At 47.7% G+C, this 12,702-nt stretch overlaps 4 protein-coding genes across 4 annotated transcripts; 3 read left to right on the top strand and 1 right to left on the bottom strand.

Moving 5' to 3' along the window:
* Positions 1-2,331: 2,331 nt before the first annotated feature.
* On the top strand, positions 2,332-3,072 carry KD926_000543 (uncharacterized protein; the record flags this gene model as incomplete). Its single annotated transcript, XM_053096457.1, has 1 exon — positions 2,332-3,072. One exon carries the CDS (start codon positions 2,332-2,334, stop codon positions 3,070-3,072), a length of 741 nt encoding a protein of 246 aa, XP_052959613.1.
* Positions 3,073-6,165: 3,093 nt separating this feature from the next.
* On the top strand, positions 6,166-7,137 carry KD926_000544 (putative ZIP family zinc transporter; the record flags this gene model as incomplete). Its single annotated transcript, XM_053096458.1, has 1 exon — positions 6,166-7,137. The coding sequence occupies one exon, from the start codon at positions 6,166-6,168 to the stop codon at positions 7,135-7,137; it is 972 nt and encodes a 323-aa protein (XP_052959614.1).
* Positions 7,138-7,746: 609 nt separating this feature from the next.
* Positions 7,747-9,206, bottom strand: erg10B (acetyl-CoA C-acetyltransferase; the record flags this gene model as incomplete). Its single annotated transcript, XM_053096459.1, has 5 exons — positions 7,747-8,265; positions 8,338-8,827; positions 8,895-8,970; positions 9,031-9,080; positions 9,142-9,206. The coding sequence occupies 5 exons, from the start codon at positions 9,204-9,206 to the stop codon at positions 7,747-7,749; spliced, it is 1,200 nt and encodes a 399-aa protein (XP_052959615.1).
* Positions 9,207-9,469: 263 nt separating this feature from the next.
* KD926_000546 (116 kDa U5 small nuclear ribonucleoprotein component) lies at positions 9,470-12,639 on the top strand (the record flags this gene model as incomplete). Its single annotated transcript, XM_053096460.1, has 4 exons — positions 9,470-9,489; positions 9,557-9,702; positions 9,761-11,989; positions 12,077-12,639. The coding sequence occupies 4 exons, from the start codon at positions 9,470-9,472 to the stop codon at positions 12,637-12,639; spliced, it is 2,958 nt and encodes a 985-aa protein (XP_052959616.1).
* Positions 12,640-12,702: the final 63 nt, after the last annotated feature.

Below are 12,702 nucleotides of genomic sequence, written 5' to 3' on the forward strand. Positions count from 1 at the left end.
TAATATGACACAGGTAGACCGGTCCGCCACTGATAATTGCTACTGCTATAAAATATTGTTCTACTATGTATCTCTGCTTCTTTTTGTGTGGTATTAAAAAAGAGTCGACTATTTTTAGTATGTCTCATAATATTTGGCATTCAAATTTCTCGACGGGAATTGCCTATAAAAAGTACTTATTGGACCGCTACAGTAGGTGGTCTACAGTCGCAGTCGCGGGTAGGACTCCACCGGCTACGCAAACTGAGCAAGCTATCCAATCAAGAAGCAAACGATCACGGAGTGTCTATCTAGAGGAGAAGACTTCAGAGGAAATTAGTATAGACAGTGAATCATGTAATGATGATAATACTGAGCATGATGAGCTGCCACGTCTTCCAGGGAGAGCACGAAAGAGACCTAGACAACCAGATGGGTTTGAGATTGAGAACTAGTTTTAAAAATAAATATAAATACATTCACAAATACAAATTATTCGTAAACAGTTTCTTGCATAAGATCATTTAAAGCATCCAGCCGAGTACATCTTGTATAGGAAATACCCAAAATTTCAGCTGAAATATTCATGACTTATGCAACAGAGTATCTTTGTATGTTTGTCTTGTTTGTGCGCCTTACCCTCCTTGGCACCCTCCACCCTCTGAGGTTCACCCGTGGGTCGGTTTTTGACCCTCCACCCGCGGGTGAGGGCGAGGCCTAGGTAGGAGTGCTTAGATAATAGATTTTTTACGAATGTATTTTCGTACGCCCTTGCCAAACATCAGAACGACGGTATTAGAGTGATACTTAACGTAGGTATTCGATGTCAAAAAAGGCCTGGAATATTTTATTCTAAGTCGTGTGGCCTAATGGTTATGGCGTCTCGCTCACAGCAGTTGAAATCCGAGAAGGTTCCCGGTTCGATCCCGGGCATGACTATTTTGTTTAACCTTTTTACTATTTACTCTATGTCACCGGCTGATGTTAGTTGTTGAATTTTATTTTAGAGCAATTTTGGGCTCATAATCTTCAATGATATAATAATTGACTGTCACCGTCCGTAGAGGCGCACTGGAAGGTTCTTACTTGGCACTAGTTACGGAATACGCCACATAAGAACCACAATTCTGATCGGTGAAATAGTTGGTCCGTCATCCGGCTTGATTCACTTGAACTGGAACCGCGTCACGTCACTCCGCTTACCTTCAGATTGTCAGGTGATGATGATAGGCTAGGCATGGTGTTGCCTGCCTCCGTATTAGCAAAGATCCCTTGCATTGCAGATTTCTCTCAAACTCCCATATCTTGTCCTGGATATTTCCCCCATACCTGATGCATTCCAAGCCATGAAGGATCCCAAATCCCATTATCATAGCTTTGATGTGTTTCCTACCAAGACCATCGTACATCCGTTGAAGGGCCTGGAACTGAGCTAGATCAGTAACACAACGACAAAGACTGCTGCTGAAATGAGTTGCCACGTCTGCAAGCGTACTCTGGCACAACACCGACAACTCTTTTGCCCCACCTGCGCCCGCAATCGCCTCTATCATCTGCACCATGAAAATGTTCGGATCCTTCTTGAAAGGGAGTCAATATCGCGCCAAATCGAGAATGCAGTCGCACTTGACGGCGCTCGAAGCCTATCCTCTGCTCAACCCGACAAGCAAGAAACCAAGTTTGAAGATAGGCAGTACAGATCATGGACCATTCAGACTATCATTGACGAAAAGTCCAAGTCATCTGCCAGGATTAAGGGCCTTACAAATCGGATCGAAAGACTGAGGTTAGAAATCAAGGACAGACGACTTGACATTTCCCATCGCAGACTGGAGTTAGCCCAACAAAAGTCGGATGCCGAGTCTGCTAACTATCAACTTGCGGAACGGGAGGCTACGATGTTGGCTGGGATTCAAAATAGCACCAAAAGAACGGACCATCTATGGCACTCGCAACATAGCAAGACCGCAGAAGCCCGAATTTTTTTGTGCCGGGAAGCCGCCAACCTGTACGGTTTACGCCAAAAAGTCAAGAAGAGAGATGGTGAACTTAAAGAGACTTATTATATCGGCGGGGTACCGATTATAAACCTAAAGGATATGAATGGAAAGTTATCTCGACCTTGCAACTGAATCTGCAAATAATAATATCTAAGCAGGCGCAACACCAGCTCAAATTTCGACCTCATTCGGCTACATTGCCCACCTCCTTGTATTAATTTCCAATTATTTGTCCCTCAGGCTCCCTGCTGAAATATCTCTTCCCCATAGAAATCAACCCACCACTACTATACTGTCACCTTCTGGGTCGTATATTTCACACGAAGCAGGGTTTGCGACGTCTGCCCCGCACATGACAACTAGCTCTGTGCCACGATCAGAAGATTTTGGGTCTCGTGTCCCTCGTCCTCGTCCTCTCCGCACGGACAAAACACTACCAAAGCTGGCCAGCGAAGACCCGGGAGCATATGCACTCATCCTCGAGGGAGCGACATTACTGGCTTGGAATGTATCGTGGCTATGCCGAACACAGGGGCTTAATATAGCATCGGACTCTTGGGAGGAAATATGTGATTTGGGAAGGAACATGTGGCAGCTACTTTTCGCCTCGCCTGCACAACCCTTGACTTTGGTGACGGCAGTCCCTGGTCGCGAAATGCAACCCAAAACGAAATTTTCCAAAGACACACCGAAAACAACAATTCAGAGAACTAAGTCGTTCCCTATGCTTGGACATTATTCACACGGTACTGTGCACTCCTTTTTATGTGCCTCAGATGGCGCCGAATTTATGCGAACTTGGAGATTGCCATCTCCAACTAAAATCGCCGACAAGCTGAAGTCGGTGCTCTTGGGAGAAATGGCAAGCGCAGAATGGGAACTACTGGAAAGGAGAGAATGGGATGATGCGTCCCAGGAAATCATGTATCCACCCTCGATCAATGAAGGCGATCCGCCCCATGACCAGGACGGCTATTCAAACACCGCGCATCCCGAAAGCAGCGCTGTTAATGCGGTTACCTCTGGCGAACCCCACAAATCTAACGGGTTGAGGGGGACAAGCGGTTGGACCAAATTAAGAAATAGACCATGAATATAAGTAGATTTAATGATATATATAGAAAGAACACAACGAAAGCAAGTCTTTCCCCTCCCAATTATGCAGGCGGTAACGACATACGGAGTAGCTACCCAAATTATCGATTATCGTCCAATTCATTAACCATTGAAATCAAGAGGTGTTTGTTTGGCTGAACAAACTAACTAATCACTTTTCCCTTCTATCCCATAGTTAGTTATAGTTAGTTAACTAGTTGATTGATAACGTAATCAACCACCGAGCCGCCACCTCATCGCATTTTGTCCTAGTCAAAATACTCACTCAAGTCAACCATCCACCTTGCCTCCAAAAGCGCGTCAAAATTCAAGAAATTCAACTGAGCAGGAGGGAAGGATTCTATTAGCAATCTCTGCTATAGAAAAGAAACAAACTACACAGGTTGCTAAAGCTGCGCGCGTATACAATGTACCTCGTTCAACTTTACGCGACAGACTACGCGGCAGCAATTATCGCAAAGAGTTACGCGCAAATAGCCATAAAATGACTTAAAATGAAGAAGAATCGCTTGTACAATGGATCTTATCATTGTATCGACGTGGAGCAGTTCTTTGACCGTCTCATATACGAGAAATGGCCAATATTCTACTTGCTCAGCGCGATGCTATATTTATTCAATCAGTTGGAGAGAACCGGGTTTATAAGTTTATCAAACGACGTGATGAACTTAAAACACGCTTTTTTCGACGATATAATCATCAGCGTGCTAAATGCGAAGACCTTAAGATTATTAGGGAGTGGTTTGATCGCATACAAATCACTATAATGCAGCATGGTATCGCACTGGAAGATATCTACAACTTCGATGAAACCTGCTTCGCTATAGGGCCAGTAGCTACTGCTAAAGTAGTTACTAGAGCTGAGATGTCTGGGAAGCCCTTTCATGTACAGCCAGGCAATCGGGAATGGGTTATCTCTATTGAATGTATCAACTCTACTGGATGGGCGCTTCCTCCATGTATTACTTCCAAAGGAAAGGTCCATATAGAGGGCTGGTATCAAGATAAGGCCTTACCACGCGACTGGAGAATTGAAGTCAGTAGTAATGGATGAACTACTGATGAGATTGGGCTTCGCTGGCTTCAAAATCTCTTTATTCCTGCTACTACTGGCCGTACGACTGGGAGATATCGCTTGCTTATTCTTGATGGCCATGGTAGCCATCTTACGCCTCAATTCGACCAGATATGCAGTGAGAATGATTTCCTATCTGCATGCCTGCCCATTCATCACATCTCTTACAGCCTTTGGATGTTGGCTGCTTTTCGCCCCTAAAGCGCGCGTACGGACGTTTAGTGGAAAACAAAATGCGCTTAGGATTCAACCATATTGATAAGCTTGACTTTCTCGAAGCTTATCCTCAAGCGCGTGCAGAGATAGATCTATACTACTAGTAATATTAGTAGTGGATTCTCTGCAACTGGTCTAATTCCTTTCAATCCGGAGAGGGTGCTCAGTCAGTTAAATATTCAACTTAAGATCCCTACACCACCCGGCAGTCGATCAACTAATTCAGCACCTAGAACACCCTATACTACTAGGCAGCTAGAGAGGCAGGCATCCACAGTGAAAAAGCTGCTTAAGGCGCGTGCGCAGAGCCCCTTCATCTTCGCTAGAAACGCGATTAGACAAGCTTATTAAAGGTCATGAATTGCATCTTAATGAGCTTATTCTAGCACGGAACGAAATAGGCGATCTACGCGCTTCTAATGAGAAGCAGCGTCGAAAGCGGAAGCGCTCTACTAGACAGCTAGCTACTACAGAGGGTATGACTATTCAGGAAGGCTCAGAGCGATTCCAGCGTGAGAATGAGGTTCATGAAGCTCTGGATACTATCTCTATAGATCCAGCGCTTTCTGCAGTTGGGCCACGCGTACGAGCTCCACCACGATGTTCTGATTGCAATACTTTGGGATATAAAAGGACTAGTTGTTCTAATAGCAATAGTAATTAGTTTTCATGAAATACAATTGTTTTGTTGATAAAGGCCATAATCTATCTCCAGGTGTGGAAAATCAAGCAAAAGTGGCGGCTCGGTAGTTAGTGGCGGCTCGGTGGTGGATTACGTTAGTTGATTGGAGCGACCTACTCGTGTTACTAAGCGAAAGGTAAGCTGATTGATTGATAAGATCGTTATCGTAAATTGTTGCGTGTTCGAACTTCGAACTCCATCGTGCTATTGCTCCGCAACATACATGCTTTCAACTACTAACTTTGAAACTCCGTCTACCGCACAGGCACTTAGCCAGACAGGTTAACAAACCCCGCACTCTCCATCCCTGGATTCCATCTTCGATCAATTATTGGGGTTGGCTTCATCTATCCTACAACGGCTCTGCCAACCAGAGCCGATCGGACCTTCGAAACTTGTTGCGAGACACCTCGCCCACCTGTTGACTTCTGGGTCATGTACATACAATAAAGTCCAGACAAGGAATGTTACACTTGGACACTTGGAATCAGAATGGCCGAATACATGAAATTGTACCAGCGTAGGATGGCAGAATCTAGTGAGTACTGAGAGCAACTCGACTTGCTCTTATTGAGGAGTCCCACCTCCCTTGACCCCGGTATTACATGAACAAAACATAGATCGCCCTTTGCTGACATGGATATGCAACTATTGTAGGCCTTCAATGGACCGCTACTTCCATATCTGATCTATCCGGCGCTGCTTTACAGGCAGAACTTGCGCGGCGGAGCAAGGCACGAGGCTTGCGCGATGAAAAGCCCGTATGCGGTTCATCGGAACCGGGTGTTTATAATACACCAATCCATGTTATGGCGCTTTTTCTCATCCTGGCATTGAGCACGTTAGGTACCACACATTAGTCCATCCTTTGTGTCAATGACTGTTTTTAACCTATTGTTGTCACTCAAGCGTGTTCATTTCCTGTGCTGGCCCGCCGATTTCCGCGCCTACCTATACCACGTCGTTTTCTGTTCCTGTCTCGTCATTTTGGAACGGGGGTTTTGATTGCCACGGCTTTCGTCCACTTGCTTCCGACGGCATTTGTTTCTTTGACGGACCCATGTCTTCCACATTTCTGGAGTGAAGGCTATCGTGCCATGGCTGGATTCATTGCCATGGTGTCGGTCTTTGTGGTAGTGGTGGTTGAGATGTTCTTCGCCATGAAAGGGGCAGGACATGTGCATGGAAGTGAGTATGATCAGCTGATTAGCGACGTTGGCCTAGAGGTTCCACATGACGATCATAACCTGGATTCCCACTACTCGATGCTTGAAGGACAGGATTCAGTGGCCAACCACATTCCGCTGGGCAGAATTCAGGAAGCCGAACCAATGCCTAGCACGGCACAGCAGTCCAGCTCTGCGTCAAGGCATCCTTCAGGTGAGAATGGGCAAGTGCATTCGAAGAACACGACAGAGCCAAAGGAAGAAGACGACTTGGACTTTGACGGTTCCAACTCTCGTGATGTCTCTTATACCAGTGGGCAGCAGGACTGCCATTCTCAAGGTCGTCATTCGCATGAACCTGAATTCCGCCCACCGGCGGACACAACCCTACATTTGCAGAACCCGCAGCGCCAGTTGCTCCAGTGTCTCCTTCTCGAGGCAGGGATTCTTTTCCATAGTGTGTTTATTGGTATGGCGGTCAGCGTTGCAACGGGAACATCGTTCCTTGTTCTCCTCGTGGCCATTTGTTTCCACCAAACCTTTGAAGGGTTTGCCCTTGGGTCACGCATCGCATCTCTTATTCCTGACCTTTTCTCCCCATCTTCTATGAAACCATGGCTTATGTGTCTTGCGTACGGGATGACCACACCTATTGGGCAAGCTATTGGCTTAATGTTACACAATCTATACGACCCTGCCAGCACGACGGGTCTGCTTATGGTGGGCATCACCAATGCTATTAGCAGCGGGCTTCTCCTTTTTGCCGGGCTTGTAGAGCTTCTGGCAGAGGATTTTCTCAGCGATGCAAGCTATGCAACGCTGAGGGGTCGGCGACGTGTCGAGGCCTGTATCGCAGTTGCTAGTGGAGCTGTACTGATGGCTCTAGTCGGTGCGTTTGCTTAATTGATTAGACGGCCTCACTTGTGCCAAATTCATCATCAGCAGTCGGAAATGGGGACATTTGAATATATATATATGTATAGTCCAAACTAGACTACGGCCGCTTTCATGATTCTACTGCCATCGTTAATCTGTGGGCTATTCACTCGAACCCCACTTCGTAAGCTCGCGGGGACTACTCCTGCAGAGGTCAATGTAGTATGTTATAATATTTACCTTGACCGGTGCTCAGAGCCTAGCAGCTGCTGCAAAACTATCAGACTCCTGACAAATTGAATCCATCATGTCTAACCAACAGAACTGCCGGTGAATGGCCTCGGGAAAGGGGGCCCTTCGGCTTAGCTGGAGAAGACACTATTTTCTGCAGTATTTAGATTAGGCCCACCGGGCCCGGAATGACGTTTGAGCACGAGAGGCTTCCCATCTATGCAGTGACTCTTGTTAAGAGCATTTTCTGTGTGTGGTATGAAAGGAAGAAAGAAGAAAAAAAAGTCATCTCAAAGTTCCTAAAGAAGTACCCACTTTTACATGTTGCCAGTGAGCGCCTTGGACACATGCTGCAGAGTTTGACCTGCTATTATAGAGCCCTTAAAATAGGTTATATCCTCTTAATTATGCCAGCGACTCAACAACCATGGCGCTAGCACCTCCTCCACCATTGCAAATTCCGACGCAGCCAACCTTGCCGTTCTTTGCCTTGAGAACACCAAGCAGCGTAGTCAAGATGCGAGCACCACTAGCTCCGATAGGGTGGCCGATAGCAACGGCTCCACCGTGAACGTTCACCTTTTCTTCCGGAATGTTGAGTAGCTTCATGTTGGCAAGAGCAACGACACTAAATGCCTCATTGATCTCGAATGCATCCACGGCATCTTGGCTGATACCAGCGTGCTTAAGAGCCTTGGGGATAGCAAGTGCTGGGGCAGTCGTGAATTTGCTGGGCTGGTGAGCAGCTTCTCCCCATCCAAGAATCTTTGCGACGGGCTTCAGATTGAGCTCCTTCAGCTTAGCTTCCGAGACCAACACCACAGCCGCAGCACCATCGTTGAGTGGAGACGAGTTGGGCGCCGTGACCGTTCCAGAACCAGGAATGAACGCGGGTTTGATGCCCCGGAGCTTGTCAGGGTTAAGCTAAGACAGGGATATATACATGTTAGTATTAATTAGTGGATCGAAGAGAGTGTAAAGGGGAGATCATCGCACGTTTTTGGGCTCCTCGTCTTGCGCGACGGTCACACCGGGCTTGCCCCTGAAACCAGGAAGGTCGACTGGCGCAATTTCATCATTGAAAAGTCCGGCCTTCTGGGCAGCTTGGGCTTTCTCATAGGTTCGAATGGCATAGTTATCCTGGTCTTCCCTGGTGAAACTATGGTCCTGGGCACATTCCTCGGCTTGTAGGCCCATGAGTTCCTGTTTGCCTGCATCCGTCAAGCCATCTTTCATAATTCCGTCCACCAAGCTTTGGTGACCATATTTCGCACCCGAACGAAGGTTTGGGAGGTAGTGAGGAGCATTAGACATGGATTCAGCACCACCGGCCACGACAACATCAGCATTTCCAGTCATGATGGTCTGTGCTCCAAGGATGACAGCCTTCAGGCCAGATGCGCACACCTTGTTGACGGTGGTACACACAGTGGAGTCCTCCAGGCCGGCACCGAGAGCACATTGTCTGGCAGGATTCTGGCCAACACTAAAATTGAAACAAAAGGTAAGGACAGGCTATTTGGACTAGCTATAAAAAAAAAGCCAAGACTTACTTTGCGGAAAGAACATTGCCAAAGAAGACTTCCTGAACATCTGAGGTGCTGACTCCTTCAGCTCTGCTGAGAGCGGCTAATTCAGAGCGGAGTTAGCATATCGAAAAGGGCAGGGTGCTAAGCCAGCTTGCCATACACTTGATCGCATGGGAACCAAGCTGCGGGGCAGTCAAACTCGAGAGAGAGCTGCGAAAAGACATTAGCATATGTTTTTTAGTTTATCGGAGAGGGATTCGGGGGCACTGACCCCAGGAAGGATCCCACAGGGGTCCGAGCAGTCGAAACGATGTAGACAGGAGGAAGAGAAGACATGGTGGGATGTGAGCTAGTCGGAAGGCTTGAACAAAGCTAGAGAAGAGGTGGGATGAGATGAGATGGGAAGGCCCCTCCCTACTTTTTAAGCGGCATAATTAACTAGCAGTTGACTAGGAGCGGCGGGGCCGTGACAAACAACGCATGCCAAGCTCGGACCACTCGGGGCGCCGCCGACTTCAGCTCCGGCAGGAAAAAAGCGACGCGCCGCTTTCACTACGGGCGACAATTTCTGGCTGGTTAACCATCTTCCCCACACCACCATGGATGATCTTTACGACGAGTATGCTTCTGCCGAATTGGATTCCTGACCCGTTAAATACCATTGGCTGATAGATATCCTCCCACAGGTTTGGCAATTACATTGGCGAGGCCGCTGACTCGGATGAGGAGGTCGACCATGAGGAAGCTCGACCTTCAACTTTCGCCTTCGACGAGGCATTTGGGGAGGACGAAGACGATATCGACAATCAAGAGCAATTGATGGAGGTTGATGGTGAGCTCCCATCTCCAGGCTTTTCGACCTCCGGGTAATCTTAGCTGACTACGAGTAGAGGGCCCTTCAAATGCCGTGATTCTACATGAAGACAAGCAGTACTACCCTAGCGCCCAGCAGGTATACGATCAAGGTGTCGAAACCTTAGTTCAAGAAGAGGATACGCAACCTCTTTCGGAGCCCATCATTGCTCCCGTTCAACAACGGAAATTTGCGGTCGAAGAGGCCGAGCTACCGCCTGTCCATTTCTCTCGGGAGTTCATGACAGATCTACTCAACTTCCCCGACCAAGTCAGGAATATTGCTCTAGTGGGACATTTACACCATGGGAAAACGGCTCTCATGGATATGTTTGTCATGCAAACACACGACCTATCTGAGCGCCTACAGGCGCGAACAGGCACGCAAAGCGAGGAACAACTCCGGTATACCGATGTTCACTTTTTGGAACGGTCTCGGGGGCTTTCAATCAAGTCATCTCCCATGAGCCTTGTTCTCCAAAGCACAAAGGGGAAATCTCATTTATTTAACATGATTGATACCCCTGGGCATGTGAATTTTGTGGATGAAGTGGCTGCTTCCTCGAGACTGGTCGACGGTATAGTTCTAGTTGTTGACATCGTGGAAGGTGTGCAGGCAAACACCGAGCAAATGATCAAACACGCGGTGCTGGAAGATCTTCCCTTGACGCTGGTGGTGAACAAGATGGACAGATTGATTCTAGAACTGAAGATACCGCCCAATGACGCTTATTTCAAATTGAAGCATGTTATTGAGGAGGTCAACACGGTCATTGAAAACATTCTGCCAGGGCAAGGTGAAAGCAGACGGTTGAGTCCCGAGAAAGGAAACGTTGCTTTTGCCTGTGCTTCAATGGGATGGTGCTTCACACTGCAATCCTTTGCGAAAATGTACGCAGAGACTTATCCCCAGATTGAGACTGCCGATCTTGCCCTTCGTCTTTGGGGTGACGTTTTCTTTAACCCCCGGAGTCGGAAATTTACGCGCAAGGGTGTAGAGGAGAGCTCCAAACGAACATTTGTACATTTTGTTTTGGAGCCAATCTACAAACTCTACTCTCATACTATCAGTGAAAGCGCGGAGGATCTGAGAGAGACACTTGCAGGTGTGGGTATCAACTTGAAACCATCCCAATTGAAGTCAGATGCGAAGGTGCTGCTGAATCTTGTTTGTGGACAATTTTTCGGTCCTGCGACCGGATTTGTGGACATGATCATTCAGCATGTGCCTTCTCCATTAGAAGGTGCTCGGAACAAGTTAGAGAAACACTACACTGGGCCACTCAACACTAAAATAGCCGCCGCGATGACCGCCTGCGATGCGGACGGACCACTGGTCATTCATGTCACCAAACTGTTTAACAGCTCCGATGCTTCAAGCTTCAATGCTTTCGGGAGGATCATGAGTGGAACCGCTCGACCTGGCCAGCAGGTTCGGGTCTTGGGCGAGGGCTATACCCCGGAAGATGAGGAAGATATGGTTACTGCGACCATATCTGACACGTGGATTGCTGAGACCCGCTACAACATTCCTACCAGTGGAGTGCCAGCAGGAAATCTTGTCCTCCTGGGCGGCGTGGACAATTCTATTGTCAAAACAGCCACGCTGGTGCCCTTAGCACTTGCCGATGAGGAGGACGCATACATTTTCAAACCCATTCGGAACCTGACCGAGTCTATCTTCAAAGTTGCTGTTGAGCCGGTTAACCCGTCTGAATTACCGAAGATGCTCGATGGTCTCCGTAAAATCAACAAAAGCTACCCTCTAATCACAACCAAGGTAGAGGAGTCTGGGGAACACGTTGTCTTGGGCACTGGTGAACTTTATATGGATTGCGTCCTTCATGATCTTCGAAAATTATATTCGGAGATGGAAATCAAGGTTTCGGATCCTGTCACACGCTTTTGCGAGACTGTTGCGGAAACGTCAGCCATTATGTGCTATTCAATCACCCCGAATAAGAAAAATAAGATCACAATGATCGCAGAACCGCTGGACGACGGAATCGCCGAGGACATTGAGAGCGGCAAAGTTCGTATCAAGGATCCAATTCGGAAAGTGGCGAAGTTCTTCGAAGAGAACTATGACTGGGATAAATTGGCAGCCAGAAGCATCTGGGCCTTTGGACCTGACGAAATGGGCCCTAATATATTACAAGATGACACATTACCATCCCAAGTGGATAAGAAGCTAATCGGGAGTGTCAGAGACTCCATTACGCAGGGTTTCAACTGGGGAACGAGAGAAGGTCCTCTATGTGAAGAGCGTAAGTTTCCATCCTTCATTGTCTGAGACCTTGTAGGTTCAAGGCTTTGAACTCATTGTCGATAAATTCTAACGTTAAACATAACAGCAATCCGGAACACCAAATTCAGACTCACGGATGTTTCACTAGCCGACCAAGCTATCTACAGAGGCGGGGGCCAAATCATTCCCACGGCTCGTCGCGCCGTTTACTCCTCGTTCCTCATGGCATCGCCACGCTTGATGGAGCCGATCTACTCTTGTGCGATGACAGGGCCTGCAGATGCCGTGGCATCAATGTATACAGTCCTTTCGCGTAGAAGAGGACACGTCCTTTCCGACGGGCCTATTGCGGGCACGCCACTCTATTCAGTCCGCGGCCTGATTCCCGTTATAGACTCCTTTGGTTTCGAGACAGATCTTCGAATCCATACGCAGGGTCAAGCTTCCATAAGTCTCGTGTTCGATAAGTGGAGCGTGGTGCCAGGGGATCCATTAGATCGAGAGGTCAAGACCAAGCCCTTGGAGATGGCACCTGCAATGGCCACTGCTCGAGATTTCGTGCTGAAAACAAGGAGACGAAAGGGGCTTGCGGAGGATGTCACCGTGAGCAAATTCCTGGAGCCAGATCTTTGGAAAGGTCTGAAGGAAAGTGGTGTGCTAGACTCGTGACCCAAAATCAAGACGAGAGCAAAGGAGGCGCCGTATGCTGTAAGGTTTTAATAATTTTCGCGA

The sequence above is a fragment of the Aspergillus affinis genome (genome assembly GCF_023601865.1).
Source record: "Aspergillus affinis strain CMG 70 chromosome Unknown NODE_10_length_487445_cov_86_957759, whole genome shotgun sequence".
In the NCBI taxonomy this organism is placed as follows: domain Eukaryota; kingdom Fungi; phylum Ascomycota; class Eurotiomycetes; order Eurotiales; family Aspergillaceae; genus Aspergillus; species Aspergillus affinis.